The following is a 21,221-nucleotide window of genomic DNA, read 5'->3' on the forward strand; positions in this document are numbered from 1 at the left end:
TTTTGAATGACATCTGAGCAGGATGGGAAATCACTAGAATATCTTCCAGGTTCTCAATTACTGAAATGACAAGACAAAGCTCGCCGAAAACGTGAACATGTTCCTTTCCATCCACCACGTGTCACATTATTTTTCAAAATACTGATTATTTTTTAATCTATGATGGCTATGGAGTAGATCACAAGACAGTCGGTTCCAGCAGCATGTGATTAGCTGTGGGGAGAAGAGGGGCTATACAAGAATATTTCTTTGTTTAGTGACACAAAGATGAATCGTCTATTGTCTTACAGTCTGAGAAGGAAAAAGCCAACTCAACGATGCCATCTCCTGGAGAAATCGCTAAATACACTTACACTTTTTAACTCCAAATACTAAGTTGTTGTATTATCTATACCTTCACTTCTTAATATATAGCTTTTAGTTATCATTATATGCTTCCAGAACATATAGTGCCTTCCTCAAAACTTATCATCTGCTAGGGACATGGTACCTTGTATGCAGCACTGAGAAAATGAGTGAATATTGTTTTAATATTTCAGTCTGACACAGGCACTAAATACAAAAGTTGCCCTGTCACATCTCCTTTGTGAAATACTGCGCATAAAATCTTACCTGACTTGCAGGACTAAAATATGCAAAGTTTCTCCCAGACAAACTTTATCACAGAAAGATGAACAGAAAGCAGTTAAGTATCACAAAACCATTATTTTTCCTAGTACTAGTACGATAATTTCTTTGTAAATTGGACACAAGAAACCGTGTAGAACATTTTAAATTTCTACAAAAACCCTAAGTTGTATCTCTTTCAAGAATGCTACAATTCTATTCTTTCAAGAATTCTATTTGAATTGTAAAGGGTGTGAAATTTATTGTTCAGCAGTTGTGTAAGGTACAAATACCCTGCTCAGGCACTGCAGGCTAAAGCTAAGAGACACGCTAAGAGCTATTCCTTAGTATTTTTCCCCTCCATGATACATGTGACCCAGAGACACAACTTTCACTTCTCCCTAAAGCATGTTTTGTCCATTTCCACATGTTCTGGGTAGTGAAAGTCCATTTCAAGTCTCAATGAGATTTCCCTACAACTGAGCAGATGTCTAGGCTGCAAGGGACATCATTGTAAAATCAAGAGTTGATTATTTAAAACCAGAAAATCTGAGTTCAAATCAATTCCCAACAGCTTAATTTTGTTTCCAGTCCCACAGCCTTAGATTCTTCATCTGTTAAGTATGATAACATCTACTTCATATGGCCATTTTTGAGGCCCCCATAGACCAGTTCTTTAATCTCAACCAGTCTCCTATAACGGCAGCTCTCCTGGGGGAAGTTCATAGTACATTCCAAAGTGTAATGTAAACTAATTCTGAATTATGTCATTCTCTCTTCCTGATTTCTGATTGCCAGTGAGTCCAAGATCATGAATTCAATTCTTGTTTCTTTTCTTTACCATTTTTTTTCTTTTTCTATTTTATTTTTTAATTCAATTCTTTTATAGTCTTTAACTATACATACTAGAGGCCTGGTATACAAATTTGTGCACCAGTGGGAGTCTCTTGGCCTGACCTGCAGAATTGGGCTGAAACCAACTCTCCGACATCCCAAAGGGTTCCGGATTGTGAGAGGGCACAGGACAGGCTAAGGGTCCCCACGGGTGCATGATCAGGGCTGGTGAGAGACACAGGAGGTTGGCCAGGCAGGGAGGGGATGTGGGAGGGCTTCAGGGCGTGTCTGGCCTTTCTCTCTCAGTCCTGATTGGCCAGACCCCAGCAGCAACCTAACCTACTGGTTGGAACCTCTGCCCCCCCCCCCCCCAGTGGTCAGTGCATGTCATAGCAAGCAGATGAGCGGCCTTAGCATATCATTAGCATATTGCACTTTGGTTGGTTGAATGGCCAACTGGTCGATGGACACTTAGCATATTAGGCTTTTATTACATAGGATATAGATATATAAAAATTCCCAATTGTCTGTTAAGATCCCAGAACAACACTGGTACAACACTGGTACAACACTGTTGCTGGCTTACTCCAACCCATCAGTGTTTGGGAAGGACCTCAAAACATGTTCTTTTGATGGTCAATTAGCAGCACCTCCCTCATATAAGGAAAGCAGCAAAAAATACCTATTTACTTAAGATTAACTACAGGACCGAAATGGGTTTACAGTGGTATTAATACCTTAAGCCACTGGGAGGATCTGGATTAGTTTTGAGTTCACTGCCAGCACCCAAGGACTCATGATACAGTTACTCTGTTGTGAATAGATGTTCTGAGAGGATAGGGATATGAATACCACTATCATTTTTGACCCCTAACATAAGCATTGTGAACAAAAGACTGCATTAGAAGAGAATACTCTATTAACAAATATTTTAAGTTTTTCTTTATTTTGGAACTGCCTTTATGTACAGACATCATAAAAAAAAGCACATACGCTGCAGATTTTCCAAGGACTAGAAGTTGGAAATAAAAGTTAAGGGCAACCAGGAGAACTGAAATTGTCCCAGAGAAGCTCTGAGGATCACATTCCTTAAATGTCCTTGATGACCTCTTCAAGTTCCTCCTTTGTGAACATGTGGAAATTCTGGCCAGGCTGCACGGTGGCTAGCTGAAAGAAAACAGTGAAGGGTTAATAAGCGGGACTCGGCCAGCCTGCTGATGGCCAAGAGACGCTGTGCTGGTGATGCAGCTGGTCACTAGGACCTCAGGGATCTGCTGTCCCAGGGATATCCTTTCCGGCAGCAGCTTCCGAAAATAGTTCTCTGGCTCCAAAATAAAAATTCTCATTGACCAAATTTTCTATTTTGAGGTTAACCCACACATCTTAGTTAACCAAACGCCTGGTGTCATGGTCACTTCTTGAAATTACTTCAACAAGGATCACGAAAGCAGCAGCCACTTACATGGAGTCAGTGTATTTTTCTGTTAAAGATTCCTTCAGAAAAGCATATTTACACACATGCAAGCTGAGTTTGTGTATGTGACCTCGGATGACTTGGCCACTTTGTGCCTTAATTTTCATCGGTAAAATGGGGATAATAATAGCACCTACTTCATGGAATAATTATGATGATTAAATGTTAATAGTCTGCCAGTGTAGTTCAGTTGGTTGAGTGTCGCCATGCACCGTAAGGTTGTCATTTCAATTCCCGGTCAGGGCACATATCCAGGTTAGGGGTTTGGTCCCCAGTCAGGGCACATCTGGGAGGCAACTGATCAATGTTTTTTTTCACATTGATGTTTCTCTCTCTCTCCTCCTCCCCCCCCTTCCCTCCCTCTCTCTAAAATCAACAAAAACATTTTTTTTTAAATCCATGGGGAGCCCTAATCAGTTTGGCTCAGTGGATAGAGCTTTGGCCTGCGGACTCAAGGGTCCCAGGTTCAATTTCAGTCAAGGGCATGTACCTTGGTTGTGGGCACATTCCCAGTAGTGGGTGTGCAGGAGGCAGCTGATTGATGTTTCTCTCTCATCGATGTTTCTAACTCACTATTCCTCTCCCTTCCTCTCTGTAAAAAATCAATAATATATATATATATACACAAAATAAATCCATGGGGGGGAAAAGTGTTAATATATGCAAAGTGCTTAGAACAGTGCCTAGAACATTATAATAAGCACCCAATAACTAATTGTTAACTATCATTGTTAGGTATTCTCTTTAAAATTGTCCATATGATGGGCCTGACTCTGCCACATATATTATATAGGAGCTGGGAAAGGCTTGATGACAAAGAGATCTCTCTCTAGCCTTTCCCCCATCAGAGATTGGCTCCCACATGTGCAAAAAAAAAAAAAAAAATTGTCCATATGGCAACTTAATAAAAATGTTTTGTTTTTTTTAAAGAGGACTGGCCATGAAAAGATTTTATTAACAACTAGAGGCCCGGTGCACAGATTCGTGCCCCAGTGGGGTCCCTTGGCCTGGCCTGCAGGGATCAGGGCAAAGCGGCTCTCCAACATCCCCTGAGGAGTCCCGGAATGCGAGAGGACGGTTCTCCGGTGAAGCACCCCAGAATTGGGCTCTCTCCTCTCTGGTTCCGGGTGCGTCATCCAAGAACACAGCTGCCACGTCACCACAGCTCAGCAGCTCCTGCGTTGAGCGTCTGCTCCCTGGTGGTCAGTGTGCATCATAGCTACCAGTTGGAAGGTTGCTTAGGCTTTTTTATATATATATAGATGACAGGAATTCAGTTGTGACTTAAGTTATTAGTAATAATCAGCACTGACACCATGGGGGCGGCTCCTGTGTTGAGCGGGATCGGGCCAAAACCAGCTCTCTGACATCCCCCAAGGGTATTTCTGGATTGTGAGGGCACAGGCCAGGCTGAGGTACCCCACTGGTGCACAATCAAGGCCAGGGAGGGACGCGGGAGATTGGCCAGCTGGGGAGGATCCACGGGAGGGCTCCAGAGCGTGTCCAGCCCTTCTAGCTCAGTCCTGATCGGCTGGACCCCAGCAGCAAGCTAACCTACCAGTTGGAGCATCTGCCCTCTGGTGGTCAGTGCACATCATAGTGACTGGTCAACCAGACAACTGTCTGCCCCCCTGGTGGTCAGTGCATGTCATAGCGAGCGGCTGAGTGGCCTTAGCATATCATTAGCATATTACACTTTGATTGGTTGACTGGACGACCAGATAACCGGACACTTAGCATATTAGGTTTTTATTATATAGGATCTTAAGGCCTTTGCACATGGCTGTTCCCTCTTCCTGGAATACCCTTCTCGTCCTTTCTCCAGGCATCACCTCATTCAGGAGCTTGCCCAATGCCCCAGTGTTAAGTTATATGTTCTTGTGACAATCCATTCTTACTGCTGTCACCCCAAGCTGTTATTATCTGTATGTCCTCTACACTACACAGTATACAACTTGCATGGCAATTGGATTTTCTGTGTCTGTATCCCTGGTATCTATCGTTGTACATGGCATACAATGGGTCTTTAATACATACAAAGCTGAATGAATTCTACTTTTCAGAACCAACTCCTTCACGTGTACCATTACTTCCCTCTTCCAGAACTTTTCCATCACTATCTAACCTCTGTTTTTATTTAACATTTTTTCTACCCATTAGTTTCTTCTCAGTCCACAAAGTATTTTCAAGTTCTTCCCCATCCTTAAAGAGACAGAAGTCCTTTTCTTTAATGCTACCTTCTGCTGTCAATACGTCTTGAGGAATCAGCAGATCTTGTTTGGTCCATTTCATCAGCTCCCTTTCACTCCGTAACTCATCGACTTCCGGCTTCTACCGTTACTGCTTTACTAAAGTTGCTTATTTCAAAGATATCAGTAACTTCTTAAAACCTGAGCATACAAAACTGTGCTTTTCTTGATCTAGTCAACCTTCAGCAACAGGAGCTAAGATACTGAACAAAAAACAGTAAAACCGAAAATACCTCTATGTTAGTTGCATTCAGCTTCTCCTCCATTACTTGTTTGAGGATGATGAGTGAGGACTTGATGGCTTCTTTCAGAGTCATAGACTTGAAACAAAGAGGGTAGGAAGAGTAGCCATTAATTGTACATAATCCCTCCTTCCTTCAGAGTCCCCCCAGGCCTCCCTGAAGAAATGATTTAGCAAATATTAACAAATCAAACATCAGTAAGTACAGCGCATTACAAGTTTCTCCATAATTCAAGTTAGTGGTAAATAAGTAGAATACATTTACTCAGAGAAAAAGGTCTTATTTTGAACCAGAACCAAGTCACCAACTTTCATCTTTGAAGAAGGGGAAAGGACTATGCTTCTCTAGTTTTCTTCTTTTAATTTAGAAGCAAGATAATATTGGTGATATCCTCTAAATAGTAATTCCTAAATGATCTAGCCCAATGGTTTAGAAAATCTGCTCTTTTTTATTACCTTTTGTACCCTATTTCCTGCAAACGTGAAACCAGTACTATTAGGGGTTGATATGAGCAGGGATCCCTGTATGAACCAGCCTTCAACAACAACAAGTTACCACGTCTTCCCCTCCCACAGAGATAAAAAGTACCCCTCCCAGTGACACCAACAACAATCAAGACTTAACTACAACAAGCCTGTACACACAATCTAAAAAGGGGTGCACCAAGAGCGTCCACCGTTGAACCAAGAGGACACAATAGGACACAAAGCTACCCTACCAACTCAGGGAAGCAGCAAAAATGAAAATGAGGAGGCAAGGGAACAGATCCCAAACAAAAGAAATGGAGGAGAACAAACGACTGGACATAGAGTTCAAAACCACGGTTATAAGGTTTTTCAAGAATTTCATGGAAAAAGCCGATAAATTTAATGAGACCCTCGAGGATATGAAAAAGGTCCAACTAGAAATGAAACATACACTGACTGAAATAAAAAATATTATACAGAGACCCAGCAGCAGACTAGAGGAACGCAAGAATCAAGTCAAAGATTTGGAATACAAAGAGGCAAAGGACACGCCTCCAGAAAAGCAAGAAGAGAAGAGAATTCAGAAAGTAGAAGATAGTGTAAGAAGCCTCTGGGACAACTTCAAGCGTACCAGCATGCGAATTTTTGGGGTGCCAGAAGAAGAGAGAGAGCAAGACGCTGAAAACCTATTTGAAGAAATAATGACCAAAAACTTCCCCCACCTGGTAAAAGAAATAGACTTACAAGTCCAGGAAGCGCACAGAACCCCAAACAAAAGGAATCCAAAGAGGAGCACACCAAGACACAGCATAATTAAAATGCCAAGGGCAAAAGACAAAGAATCTTACAAGCAGCAAGAGAAAAACAGTTAGTTACTTACAAGGGAACACCCATACGATTATCAGCTGATTTCTCAACAGAAACTATGCAGGCCAGACGGGAATGGCAAGAAATATTCAAAGTGATGAATAGCAAGAACCTACAACCAAAATTACTCTACCCAGCAAAGTTATCATTCAGAATTGAAGGGCAGATAAAGAGCTTCACAGATAAGAAAAAGCTAAAGGAATTCATCACCACCAAACCAGTATTACATGAAATGCTGAAAGGTATTATTTAAAAGGAGGAAAAAGAAGAAAAAAGTAAAAATAAAAATTATGAACAACAAATACATACCTATCAACAAGTGAATATAAAAGTCAAGTGAATTAAAAATCTGAAGAACAGAATAGACTGATGAACATAATAGAATCAGGGGCATAGAATGGGAGTGGATTGATAATTCTCAGGGGAAGGGGGTGTCTGTGTGGGGGATACGGGAAGAGACTGGACAATATCATACACCTATGGATAAGGATAGCGAGGGGGGGAGGTAAGGGCAGAGGAAAGGGTGGGAACTGGGAGGAGGGGAGATATGGGGGGGGAGGAAGAAGAAACAATTGTAATAATCTGAACAATAAAGATTTATTAACAATGAAAAAAAAAAGATAAAAAGTACCAAATGCCCACTTGTTTCAAGAGGCAGACTAGGAAGTATAACCTGTTCGGTGGAGCTGTGAAGAGCACGGGTAAACAAACTGTACCCATCTATGCCGTCGCACTCCACTCAGCAATGAGGAGACACTATGATGTGTGCAAAAGCATGAATGGATCAAAAGCAGCATGTTGAACAAAAATAAGGCAGACACAAAAATACAAACTGTATGATTCCATTTATAAACAGTACAAGAACCAACAAAACTAATCGATAGTAGTGAGCGTGACAGCAAGGGAGGGAGGGAGACGGACTGGAGAGGAGACAAGCATCCTGGTGGTGACAGAGTTCCTGGACCTAGACGGTGCAGGCAAGGGCATGTACAATTGTCAGAACTCGGTCTCTACACTTTATTGTATGTAAGTCACTCCTTGATTTAAAAAATAATAAAGGTGAGAACTGTTACCAGTATAGACGTGGTACATACCACAAGTAGGATTGCTTAGTTACCTTGTGGTAAACTTCTTGCAAGGAGCTCTGGGCACCCTCTGAAGCAGAGCCAATTGCTCGAGCATCACACTGTACAAAGGTCCCAGATGGGTCCATATGAAACCTGCAAAATGCCCCAAAAGAAGAGGATTAAAAATGCTAAGAGTGGTGGCATTTTATGTAACAAACATGTCCTAAAAAATATAAATGCTTGGCCTGCAGTCAGAAAATTCCACCGGAATATGGAGGCACAGATCAAAAAGATGTTCTATGCCTGGAGAAACCAAATCTTTTAAAAAGTGTTTAAGAATACTAAGAGCCTCTTAAAAAGGGGGATTTAGAAGGAAGTACAGTGTATGTAAATTTGGCACTTGGGTATGCCTAGCTTAATATTTGAGGACAGGGATTGGGTCAAAATTCCAAAGCAAAGCTCCAAAGCCCACCCTCTGACTACAGTAACCAAGAATGAGCACTGGATCCAATAGGGGAGTTCTCCAGAGGATCCCCAAATCTGTCTTTGTATAAACAGCATAGAAACACTGAACTTTACAGAGTTAAAAGCCCTTCACTTTTTATAACTACAATAATTTTCTCAGTTGATTTAAACTACCAGTCTCCACCCCAAATTAAAATAATTCTCCCAGAAAAGCAGCAGGAAAAATACAGCAAAATGGTTCTTACAGCTGAGGTCCTTTCTCATCAACTCCTCCAAATAACAGTGCTACTCCAAAGGGACGAGACTAGAACCAAAAAAAAAAAGGTATTAAGATAATTGGTCCCAAAGAACAGCAAGAAAACTTGACACAGCTTCACACTCACCATGGCACCCGGATCTGCATCTTCCTCTCCAAACTGCAGAGCCAGATTGGACACAGCCTGGGTCACACTCTCCACCGTCATCGTCTCATTGTAGGTGAACCAATGGTTCTGGAAGAGGAGCAAAGCATGGTCTACCTTCCAAATAAGCAGGGCAGTAAAGCAGCCCCATCAGCCCACTACACATGCCCCGCCCCCCACCCCTTGAACTACGCTTGGAAACTGAAGCTTCAAGCTCCAGGGTGTTTTCCTTAACACTAAACTCCAATGCTTGGGATAAGATGAGAGGAGGAGAAATAGCTCTGGAGATAAGCTTTTACCAAAAGGATTCCAAGTAATGCTGGACTGGAGGACTGTTCCCTAGAAAAACAGTTAATCCCTCACAGCACCAAGTTAGTCTTTTCACAAAGAGAACGCTAATAGCTGAGTGCCACTTTGCCTATCTCAGGGGTCCTCAAACTTTTTAAACAGGGGGCCAGTTCACTGTCCCTCGGTTGGAGGGCCAGACTATAGTTTAAAAAAAAAAACTATGAACAAATTCCTATGCACACTGCACATATCTTATTTTGAAATAAAAAAACACAAAACGGCAAAAACACCTGGCGGGCCGGATAAATGTCCTCGGCGGGCCGCATGTGGCCCGCGGGCCGTAGTTTGAGGACGCCTGGCCTATCTTATCATTCTGTCAGTGTTTAGATTATTCTCACATAAGTACTGACAGCAAACTTGCAAATAAGTGCAAAAAATTTCCCCATCACGTATTGTTTTCTTCCTAGTCTGCTCTCCAGGCAGCAGGTGCTCAGTTAAAAAATAAATCCGTGTTCCTCACCAGCATTTGTCACCTGGCACCTCTCATTACTCACCACAGGAGAGCTGCTATGTGCAAGCCCAGCAGCAAAGGCAGCTGGGGGAGAATGCCCTTTAGCTGTGCTTACCTCCTGCTCTGGTGCTCCCACAGAAAGTCAGTTAGGGAGCAGACGGCAGTGTGATGCTTGCTTTATAGAAGGCACACCAAAAAGCAGCAAGAGACTGTCAGCACTGTTTACCAGGGCTTCCTTACGGCTGCGATGGTTGGCTGGCTAGACTCCAAGCCTCTGAAAGTTGTAACTAGGGATTCTACCCAAATCACGCCCAGGAGCTATATCTGCTATTAACACAGATACCTGCAATACAGCCCACACAGCTATAGCAACACTAAACAGGAACTCAAGCACCATGGTAAAAAGAAGAGATGATGCTAATTTTACCTGTGTCTCCACTCTGGCTTTATCAATTAAAGTCTTAGCATCAGCAATTAGCCCACTCATGGCACAACCTGTAATGTAAAAGCAACAGTGACCCAGCGGCCAATCCTTGTAGAGCTCTTTCATCCACTCAGGAAATACCGAGATTCCGGAGTGGAACCATGGCGCCATTCAGCAGCCCCACAGCAATATACCCACGAGATCAGATGGGAAATTATCTGCTCTGAACTCCAAGTATAATTATATTACAAACAAATAAAAAACCATCCACAATGGCACAGAAGTCCAGCTGTTAAGGCAGAAGACAGAGAAGAACAGCTAATCAAACATGAATTCCCACATATTACATCTGTAAGCTTCTCTTTGTAGACCATGATGCACTTTCAAACTAAGCAAACACCAACACTCCAACAAGAGAAATACGGAAACGAATAGCCAGCTTACGGTGAGCTTCGATGAAAGACCCTGGAATAAAATCAAAGCCTTTCATTTCCCTGGCCAAACCCAAGCCAACTAGTATACTGGAAGGGAAGTTTGCCTGATGTTCCAAGATAATGAGCTTATGGCTGTTACTTTACATGCCATGACTCAAATCCAAGTCTCCAGCCCAGGTCTCACTCCCATGTTTCAGACCCATAAAGCCAATGACTCCCTTGATATGTCTACTTGAATGTACCGCAGACTCAAATCAGACTCCATCTGCTTCCTTGGCCTCCACAACCAATCAGATTTCAAATTCTACCAAACTCTATGTGATTAACCCGTCTGGCATTAGTCCTTACCTCTCCGTTCTCTGGCCACGGCCTTGGTTAAAGCCCTCATCTCTTTCTGGATTAAAAATAATTGCTTACCTGCTCGCCCCGCCTCGTCTCAGCCCCCTTCACTCTCCCTTCAACATTGTTACCAGAATGGTCTTTCTAAAACCCTACCGGGGTATTACCTCAGGGCTTAAAGCCTTTCCCATTAAAGCAAAAGGATCAAGTTTGACTTTTTCGAATGGTAAGAACTTCCTGGTAAGAAGGACTTCCGCCGTCGGATCCCAGACTCATTCCTAGCCGCAGCCCATCTACCTCCCAGTCATATCAAACTGCTGTGCCAGGGCATTTTCCCTTTACACAAGGCTCTGCTCATTTCTATTCCCTCTAACCAGAATGCTCTGCTATAGTGGGCGTTTGTTCACTTGGTAAAACTTCCTTACCTTGTAGAATCAACTCAGCTCAGGCATCACCTTTTCTGAAAGCCCCACTACCACTGGCCTCAGCAAAACTAATTATTTCCACCTTTGTCCCCCTACTGAGCACATAAACAGCCTTTCTTAATACCTAGGGCACTTAACTGCATTTACTTATTTGCATGTCAACGCCCAGGAGTAGACTGTATGCTTCCAGAACACAAGGACATGTCTCATTCCTCTGTATCCCTGGTGGCTCGCACAATGGGTGGCACATAGTAGGCTCTCAGTCTGTTGACTGGAATGACATTGACCTACCTACAAAGACAGGTGCCCTGAGATGAAGTTGTCACAATGTTCTAATCTTAAAAAACTGAATCTCAGTTTCTGTATCTATGAAAGAGATTGTCAAACTCCCCGAGTTGTCATGTCATTTGGTTCTGAGGCCTCCCAGCAATTAATTATTTTACCAATGTTTCATTAGATGACTAGATAGGTTAAGAAAATTTAGACAGCCAACTAAAATGCCATGCTATAAATAAGTATAATTACTCACTATAATGATGCCGAAGCTAAGGAAGGGGAATTATAACAGAAACAGAGAAAAAGGAGGGAAGTAGGGGGAGATAAGGAGTAAAGAAATCAGAAAACAGAAGCCGAGGACTGACCTGGTCAAAGTCTATTATTCTTACACTCTCTGAAGCTTAGTCACTGAAGATCCTTAGCATTCCTCTTTTCTTAGTGAACACCCTAGCTTCCTACACCATCCTCTGCTTCACCAGAATCCTCAGCTCCTGGAGGCCTCCTAGCTGAGCTAATGTTGTGCATCAGTAAAGACCCAGCCATCATCGGGAGCTGGCCTGATTCAACCTTCACGTATTTCACCAACCATCACATTTGCAGTCTAAATGTGAGGGAGAAAGGAACTTCTGGGAGCAAGTGGGCGCTACAATTGCTTCCTACTCCTCTATTATGCACACTGGCCTACTGCCTGGAAATCAATGGCTAACAAGGGAATAAGACCTTCATGTAATGAACCTCCCTTGGAACATCAAAGAAGACTAATTAACCCAGGCCAGATTCTACAGAGCAGCTTTCCCCTGCTCCTTACCTATGTGAGCATCAATCTCTACAATTTTCTCAATGCTGCTCGGCTCCATGAGTGGGGAGGTAATTCTCTTCTCCACAGCTAGGCACACCCCCTCTGATGTCTGGATACCAATGGCTGTAGAACCAAGCTAAAGAGAAACATATTATGGTTAACATGTCCTGGTCAAAGAACAGTCTCACATACTCACCAGGAATCTTTCTGTATATCTTCACAAGACAGACCTTCAATCAGCCATAGCTGGTCACATAAAAGGAGCCCCTGTCAGTAATGTATTGCTCCTGTTGATGGCAAGAGCACAGATTTACAGAATTCTCAAGGAGAAGTTCAATAAGGTCTTGATAGTATCTGAAAAATGATCACCTTGAATGCCAATATTTTGGAGATGGGCAGATCCTAAAGTTCTATACATAGTGGGCAAGTAAGTAATAAAACTCTCAGGTTTTCTCTGGACCTGGTTTCTTTTCACCTTTGCTATCTTTTTTAAAAAAAATACATTTTATTAATTTTTTACAGAGAGAAAGGGAGAGGGATAGAGAGTTAGAGACATCGATGAGAGAGAAACATCAATCAGCTGCCTCCTGCACACTCCCCACTGGGGATGTGCCCGCAACCGAGGTACATGCCCTTGACCGGGATCGAACCTGTCGACGCTTTATCCACTGAGCCGAACCGGTCAGGGCCACCTTTGCTATCTTGATCTGTTCCAAAAGGAGATATTCCTCAAATCTATTCGATCTCCAGAAAAATAATTTACTTTTAAAAGAAGAAAAAGGAAATACCACCACCAAGGTAAAAATACTAATTTTTCAAGGTCAATATAGCTTAATTTTGTCTCTCCATCTCCATGCCACCCTCCTAGTTACCTATCCCTCTGTCTCAGTTTCCTTGTCTGCAAAATCGAGATAACAATACATCGAGGAAGGTAAATAAATACATTAAAATGCTTAAAATGAAACCTAGCACATAATAAACGAGCAACAAATGTTAATTATTCTTACTTGCCTACCTTACTTCAATTGCCTCCTACTCAGTCTCCCATCTTTAATTTCTCTCTCCCTATCTATCATTCCTCTTAGGGCCTGACAGATCCAGTAAAATGCTCTTTTTATTACACTGCTTCTCTGAAGAACTACTATCTCCCTATATTGCTTGTAACATCAAATTCAAATAAGCTTTCAGAGCCCTCAAAACCTAACCCCACTTTTCTCTTCCAACTTTATTACTCATTATTTTCCAACAAAATCCCTCAAGTATAGCCCAAGCCATTTTCTCATGCTGTGTTATCCCCCTACCCTTGCATCTCTGCCCATGCTGTCTCCCTGCCTATCCAAATCCACCCATCATGCATAAAGCCTTCCAAGACTATGTGCCTCTCCTCTGAACTACCATGATCTTTAGTTAGGTCTACAAAGCAATGACTGCCCGTGTGAGCACCAACTCCTGGGGCCTGTTATTGCAAAGGATTCCATGAATCATTATGCATAACATGCTTAACATGCCTGCATGAACAGGCTATTTTATAAAATATATCAAAATCAAGATAGTTTTCTTTTGTGCACTTACATTTACCTCCAGATATGTCTATATTACAATTCTGCCTAACTTCAAGCCCTCCCCTTGGTGGGGACTGGGGAGAGGGAGGCAAGTGGGAACATCTAAACTGACTCTTTGTAGTGTTTAATGTAACTCATTCGAATAGAAGTAACCAATGTCCAGGTGCTCAGTGTAATACAATAATTTTGACACTGACATAGATTTCCACTCCTTCCCCCAAGAAACCTACTCTAAAACCATTCCCCCGTTCCTGTTAGCTATGTCTCACCCATGCCATCTGTACAGTACCTCCAAGTGACCGTTTCTACTTGTCAGCCATATTTAGTCATTTCTCCAGCTCCTTTCATACTACTAAACCCTTACAGTTATCAAACTACTTTCTCATCAGCTACTCATAAGTTGTCAAGGCAACCGCCTGGCTAATTTAAACACCAAAGAGCCTGAATTTCACAAAGGTTAAATTACATCCATTAAGGGCCACATCACTATATCTATCCTAGCCCAACCTAGGGCCAGGGAGATCAGGTACCATCTCATTATCGCTAACTAATCTAGAAATTGCTAGCGGTAAGGAGCTTAAAGGAGAACCCCCACAACTGAGGCTTACTCAGTTTTGCACATCTGGGCAGAACTGTTGTCTTAGCTGAGGCTCGAAATAAATGCCACAGCGTGGAATTCTGATAGTCTTTGTACGTCACAGAAATGGATGCTTTCAACATAGGGCTAAGATGATCAGATACAGAAACAGGCACTTGAAGCTGGCCCATCGTTTTCTGTCCCACTATCTATCACAACGCTTCCTCCTTCACTTGTACGTCTCTGACTAACCAGAACCCCCTTTTCCAGATTCTCGGACAACCATTTCCACCAACACCCCCTTTCGAGAAGAGGTAGCTTGAAAGGAAACACACTAGCTCTCTTCAATCACGTGAGGAAATGTCTTGTGGAAGAGGTTTAAACATCCTGTGTGGTTCAAGAGCAAAATTAGAACCAATTAAAGGAAACGTCAGGAAGTTAGACTTTTGATTCAATACAAGGATAAATTTCTAAAACACCACAAACTATTTTCGAACAGAATGATTTATACAGTGAGAAAATATTTTGTTGCCAGACTGTACAAACAGAAGCTGTTTGTAGGGATACAGAGGTGACTGAACACCAAGGGAAGGGCGGGACTAGACCGGTGATTCTCAGCCCTTGCTAGACATTAGACTCACCGGGGGAGTTCTTACAAACACTGATGCCTGGGCCTTATCGTGGACAACCGAAATCAGAATTTAGATCATCCACAGCCCAACAAATATAGTTACTCCCTGAGAACTTCAGCTTATTTTCTAACTAATTTTTCGAATACTGGGTTTGAACTATTCGATTTTGTTAGTAGGTTACAGAACACATCTCTTGTTCAGTCTGATATAAATTTACAATCTTACCAATAATACAGGTGGTCAGTTAAACGATTTGTTAAAAATATCTCCCAGGTGCTAACTCTGGACTTCTATACCCTCCTCTTTATAGCCAAGATTCTCAACACAAACATATGCCTCCAATTCACTGAGAAAAGGTCACTTACATGATTATGAAGCAGTGATCTATTCAAAAAGTTTTAAAATAGGTTTTAGGAATGGGATTGAAACTGTTATTAAAGTGGTTAATAGTGGTGGTTACAGGAAAATAAAGAACATTTTCTAAAGGAATAGAGAAAACACATTTACTCTAAATGGTCTGCCAGCAAAGCGTTACATTGCCATGAAATTTCAAAAGCCATGCCATTTGATACTATACCTTTATAGCCTCAATAGCATATTCCACTTGAAATAATCTTCCTTCAGGAGAAAAAGTATTCACACCCCTATAGTTAAGGAAAAAAAAATATTAAAAATTTATCAGAATAAGCAAAGAGACTCTAAACCCAAGTTCCTTGACATCTAGCTCAAATGGCTGCAAGATGTGCACGCCATCATTATTCTCCTTTCCCACACGATCTGCAGTTGTTTTTTGTTTTTTCTATTTTTGGTACATTAACAGCTTTTCAAGGAATGAAGCCCATATAGCAGGGGTGGGGAAAGTCTGGCCTGTGGACTGTATAAGGCCTGCAGAGTCATTGGGTCTGGCCCTGCCAAGGCATTAGGGGTGAGTTAATAAATGTTTGACCAAATACAGCAGGCTAATTTTTAAGTTGATCATTTTGAAAGGCCCGTGAATGATGTTATAAATATCCAAATGGCCCCGGCAGGCAGAAAAAAAGGTTCCTCACCCCTACTATATAGAGAACCCTTCTGTCCACTCCCAGAGTCTTCAAACTGATCCAAGGAGAGCACGGATCTTCTGCCTCAATCCTGAATCAATCTGGAACTCCTTTAAAAAGTTCATGCCCCCAAACTATCAGGCAATTCCCAAGAAAACGAGCATTTATCCTTATTCTCTTCCCATTGCATACATTTGATGTTAATATCTTACTTCTCAGTAAAAGTCAGTCACAGGTTTTCTGTCTTTATTTGTATGAATTAGTATTGCTACCTTAACAGCAGACTGAGTGAGATCTGAGTAGTTCCTAAAGCCAAACCTAGTTCAGTCACTCAATATGTATTTATACCAATTATATGCCAAACTGCTTTTCTCTAAAACACCTCCGCACCTTTCCTTGCTCCAGTCTGTTGGAAATTCCTATGGAGAAGAGGCATCAATAATGGTCTTAGCTAGAAAAGCTTTCAGCACACAATGGGCACTTTAAAAATTTTAATGAATGAAAATAGTTATGATCCTTGGTTTATGGAGTCTGGACTTTGAAACATGTGACATGATATGTATAGTATAGTATAGTATAGTATAGTATAGCATAGCATAGTGTTTTCAAATTTATCAAAAACTCTTCTTTTAAAAGAAATCTATATATATAAAAGGCTAATATGCAAAGTATCCCCTTGGGAGTTCGATCAGTTGTTCAATCGATTGCTATGATGTGCACTGACCACCATGGGGCGTCACGGAGCAAAGGAAGGCCCTGGCCGGCAGCCAGAAGGCCCCCATCAGCCCTGATCACTGGCCTAGGGACCCTACCCATGCACAAATTTCAATCCCCAAAATATAAAACAGATAATGTAGGTTGACATTTACTACATAACTACTATATGCCTGGCACTGTTACAAACCTTTAAATGATTTAACTCACTTAATCCTCAAAACAATCCTATGAAGTAGTATTCTAAGGTAGATACTATTTTACAGATGAGGAAGTTGAGACACAAAGAGGTTAAGTAATTTGCCCCAAATTACTCAGCATGTAAGAGGCAGAGCTGGAATTAGAATTGAGGCAATCTGAACACAGAAACCAGGCTTTAAACTATTCCACAGAATGCCTCTGGGAATTATTTTGACTAAATCAGGGGTAAAGGAGAATCCCACCATCTCCCAGCCAGCTGTTGGCCCCAGAGGTAACATCCCTGACGTCTCTTAAAAGGAAGTTTAGGACTCTGAGGAACAGTGTTTTTTTTTAATCAGTGGGAGAAAAGTCCGAGTGATTTAAAAAAATTTAACTGGCCCTAGCCAGTTTGGCTCAGTGGATAGAGCATCAGCCTGCGGACTGAAGGGTCCCACGTTCAATTCTGGCCAAGGGCACATGCCTGGATTGCGGGCTTGATCCCCAGTAGGGGGCGTGCAGGAGGCGGGCAATCAATGATTCTCATCACTGATGTTTCTATCTCTCTCTCGGCTTCTCCCTTCCTCTCTGAAATCAATAAAGAAATATATATTTTTTAAATTTTTAAATAAACAAACATAACTGCAGGTAAGTTCTAGTTCTGCTACTTACTAGCTTTAATTCCCTCAAATGGAAAAACAAGAAAACAAACCCTATCCTGCCTCTGTCATAAGACAACCAGTCCTGAATTGCAGAGAGTGTAACGGGACTCTGGAAAGTATAAAGTACTAGTCCAATGTAGTATTTTCATCCTAATAGGAACTTCACTCTAGGGAGGTATTACTACGTCCTCCCTAATATGGGGCTCTGCTCTCACACCTCTTCTCAAACTTCACTGTTTCCATGGGTTATTTCATTTATGCCAAGTACCAAGTCCTACTTCCAAATCTCGATAACCAGTTTGACCCCTTCCCATACTAATCTAAATGCCTCCTGAGCATTTCCATTTGGATATCCCCTTAGCACCAAACATTCAACATTTTCCAATCTGAAATATCTCTTTAAATCCAACCATCCTTGCAAATCAACTCCATCTCCTTCCAATCCTGCTGCATTTTAATCTTTTAAACACCTCCAATCTTCCAGTTCCCCAAGATAGAAAATTATGAATGACTGGACTCATTCCTCCCCATCCTATATAATAAAAGCCTAATATGCAAATTGTCCCCTCAGTAGTTAGACCCCAAGTTCAACTGCTCGAATGATGTGCACTGACCACCAGGGGGCAGCGCAGAACATGGCAGGTGTCGGCGATGTGGTGCTGGCAGCAGGCAGCAGTGGAGGCACTGCCAGCCCTGACAAGAGTGGGACCGCAGGACCACAGCAGGATGGTGTAACAGGTGAGGGGGCGGCGCCAGGCCAAGGCAGGGTGCCAGGCAGGGTGACTGGGCTGCAGGGTTGCGGGACTGCAAGGTTAGGGGCGCGAGCTGGGACCCGAACTCCACAGGCCACACCAAGAGACCCCACCATGCACGAATTTGTGCACCGGGCCTCTAGTATCAACCATATGCCAAGAAATATCAATTCATTTCAATTCCTCCTACACAGTAACTCAACACTCTCTTTCTTCCATTCTCAATGCCCTCATTACCTTTCACCTATTACAATAGCCTTCTAACTGGTACTGACTCACTCTTTCCCCTAATCCAGTCAATTAATCTCTATTAAACAATTATGACTATGTAACTTCTTAAAACAAAAATTATGGCACAGTTATCTACAGAATAAGACCCAAACTCCTTAACTTCATATTAAAAACCATGCACTATCAGGCACCATCCTATTTTCCTCATATCTCCCACTATTACCATACATGTATCACATACCAGACAGATTGGAATTTCCCAAATATGCACTGTGCTTGCCCACTGCCCCTTCTTTGTACCTCCTATATTCTCTACCTCAAAACTATTGACTTTCACTGTCCATATTTATTAAAATCTTGCTTTTTCAAGATTTTAAACACCAGATCTTTTGTGAAGTTTTCCATGATCCCCAATACTGAATTCCCAGTGTTGATTCGAATTTCTCTAACGACATGAATACATTTCTGATTCATCCTGTAGTTACTTTTGTCAATCTATATATATGTGTGTACATATATATAAATATATATATATGTATGTGTATGTGTGTGTGTGTGTGTGTGTGTATGTGTATATATATATATATATAAGGCTAATATGCAAAGTGTCCCCTTGGGAGTTCAACCGGGAGTTTGATCGCTCACTATGACGTGCACTGACCACCAGGGGGCAGCATGGAATGAAGGAAGGCCCCAACCGGCAGCCTTAAGCCCCCAATCGGCCCTGATCGATAGCCAGGCCTAGGGACCCTACCTGTACACGAATTTCGTGCACTGGGCCTCTAGTAGTTCTTTAAAAGACAATCTTCCATATGGGGCAACGATCTTGACTCTGTTCATTGCTGCATGACCAGCAACTACAACAGTGCCTTGTACACAGCGAACATCCAAGTACCTTGGCTAAGTTTTAAATAAAACTGACTATACTTTAGCTCTTCTTGGGAAGATACAAAAATGAATAACACAAAGCAGCAATAAAGATGTTAAGTAAACCTTCAGTGCTCTGGAAGCGAAATATTGACTAACAGAGTCATTTTACAGGACAGTAGGAAAAGATGTCAGTTTTAAAACTTCTCATACATCTTCTGAGTCAGTAAAAGGACAATGTTGTAGTTCCGGGTGATAAAACTTTTGACAGGGTCTATGAATAACTGATAAAGGCAGCTTCTCCAGCCGCCCAGGACAAAGAAAACATCTGCCTGATCTGCCTGGCCTTAAAGAAAGAAAAAGGTGAGGGGGGGGGGGGAGGGAGAGAGAGTTATGTTTAAACTTAACTGATCAAAACAGAAACTGAAAGTAAAAATGTCTGAGGCATATGTGCAATTTAACATGACTTAACATTTCCAAGCCCTGCAAGTTTTTTTTTTTAAATAAATACAACAATCTCGATTTTGATTTAGAAACCAGATTTGGCCTTCAACATACATTAACTTGCTTTAAACTCGTTAAAAAGTAAGAAAAGCCTAGGGCTGGTGGAATCAGCATGAGGAGGAAACTTTTGAGAACCACTCTAAACACGTCTCGATAAAATCAGACTCCAGACTCTATCCGGGCACAGCCAGCACCGCCTTCGAACTTTTGAGAAACTGTACGTCCCAGGAATCGGAGGAAAGGCTGCTCTATTCCCACGACTAAGAAACAGAAAACGAGGTTCTCCTCGAAGAAAAAGGGAGCTGAAACGATCAAACCCAGTAAATACTCTCTAGCTGCTTTTTCTTCCAGGAAACACGTGTACCTTTTCTAAGAAGGCAGCACGAAAAGATGAACTGGGAAGGGGGTGACCCCTGGCCTTCTCGGGGTTAAAGGTCGGAGTACCGCCCCTCAGCCTCTTCCCGGAGCACAAAGCGGAGCTTCTCGCTTCCGCACCCAGTGAGGAGCCGGCAGTGACTCAGCGGGAGGGCAAGGGCGGCCGGCTGGGCAGAAGTCTAACTTGGGGACTCACAGCGGGCGGCGGGGTGGGCAGATCCCCACGCTGGGCCAAACGCGGGTTCCTGGGGCGCCCCATGACACGGCAGAACCCAGGCCGAGGCTGGGCCCCTGGCCTGCCCACCCCTAACCCCAGCCCCATTTCTCCCCGCTGTACAGACCTGTCGTACTCGGACCGGGTGAGGAACATGGCGAGGGCAGGAGAAGGCGGCAGCGGCTACGCGGGGACTTTGAGGGCCAACACGAGTTCACCGGCACCTCGCAGCCGCACACCCGCCGCAGAACCGAGGCCCTGCTCCCAACTGCGCGTGCGCCCGCGACCCCTTCGGCCCGCCCCCTTGCGCCTGCCTCCTATTGGTTGTTGGTAGTTCCCGCTGAGCTGATTGGTCCAGCGAGCTGCCCCGCCAGGCTGTGGTTGGTCCGGGGAGGGCGGGACAAAGGTCGTCCTTCCGTTTTAAATCGCAGGTGGTTGCTAGGGGCGCGGAACCGCTGGCGTGCGGTGCGAGTTCTGCATTTAGAGGTGTGGGAGTTGGGGCGTCTGAACCCCGAGTTGATGGTTCCCATAATCTCCGCCTGAGCACATTGGCTCCATTTTCTCCAAGCTCTTCAGCCGCCCTTTGATCCCCGCTCCTGCCGCTCTGGCGCGGTCCTCCGCGAGGTGCTGTGTGAAGGGCTCTGGGACTGGACTTGGGGAGCGATGGGGGGCGCTGCCGGGGGTTCTGAGCGGCCCCGGTGAGCGAGTCCTCTCGCTTCAGCCTCCGCTACCGTGGCTGTTGAGAA

General features: G+C 43.1%; 1 protein-coding gene and 1 non-coding gene across 2 annotated transcripts; one reads left to right on the top strand and one right to left on the bottom strand.

Moving 5' to 3' along the window:
* Positions 1-2,367: 2,367 nt before the first annotated feature.
* PSMA5 (proteasome 20S subunit alpha 5) lies at positions 2,368-20,756 on the bottom strand. Its single transcript, XM_008147112.3, has 9 exons — positions 20,603-20,756; positions 15,517-15,583; positions 12,178-12,304; positions 9,899-9,966; positions 8,655-8,762; positions 8,517-8,575; positions 7,857-7,959; positions 5,397-5,483; positions 2,368-2,607 (listed from the first exon to the last, which is right to left on the bottom strand). Exons 1-9 carry the CDS (start codon positions 20,629-20,631, stop codon positions 2,530-2,532), a joined length of 726 nt encoding a protein of 241 aa, XP_008145334.1. The 5' UTR covers positions 20,632-20,756; the 3' UTR covers positions 2,368-2,529.
* LOC114233661 (small nucleolar RNA SNORA12) lies at positions 3,641-3,780 on the top strand. The gene has a single exon (XR_003619813.2). It is a non-coding gene; the product is annotated as a small nucleolar RNA SNORA12 (small nucleolar RNA).
* Positions 20,757-21,221: the final 465 nt, after the last annotated feature.

Source organism: Eptesicus fuscus, chromosome 22, assembly GCF_027574615.1.
Source record: "Eptesicus fuscus isolate TK198812 chromosome 22, DD_ASM_mEF_20220401, whole genome shotgun sequence".
Classification (NCBI taxonomy): domain Eukaryota; kingdom Metazoa; phylum Chordata; class Mammalia; order Chiroptera; family Vespertilionidae; genus Eptesicus; species Eptesicus fuscus.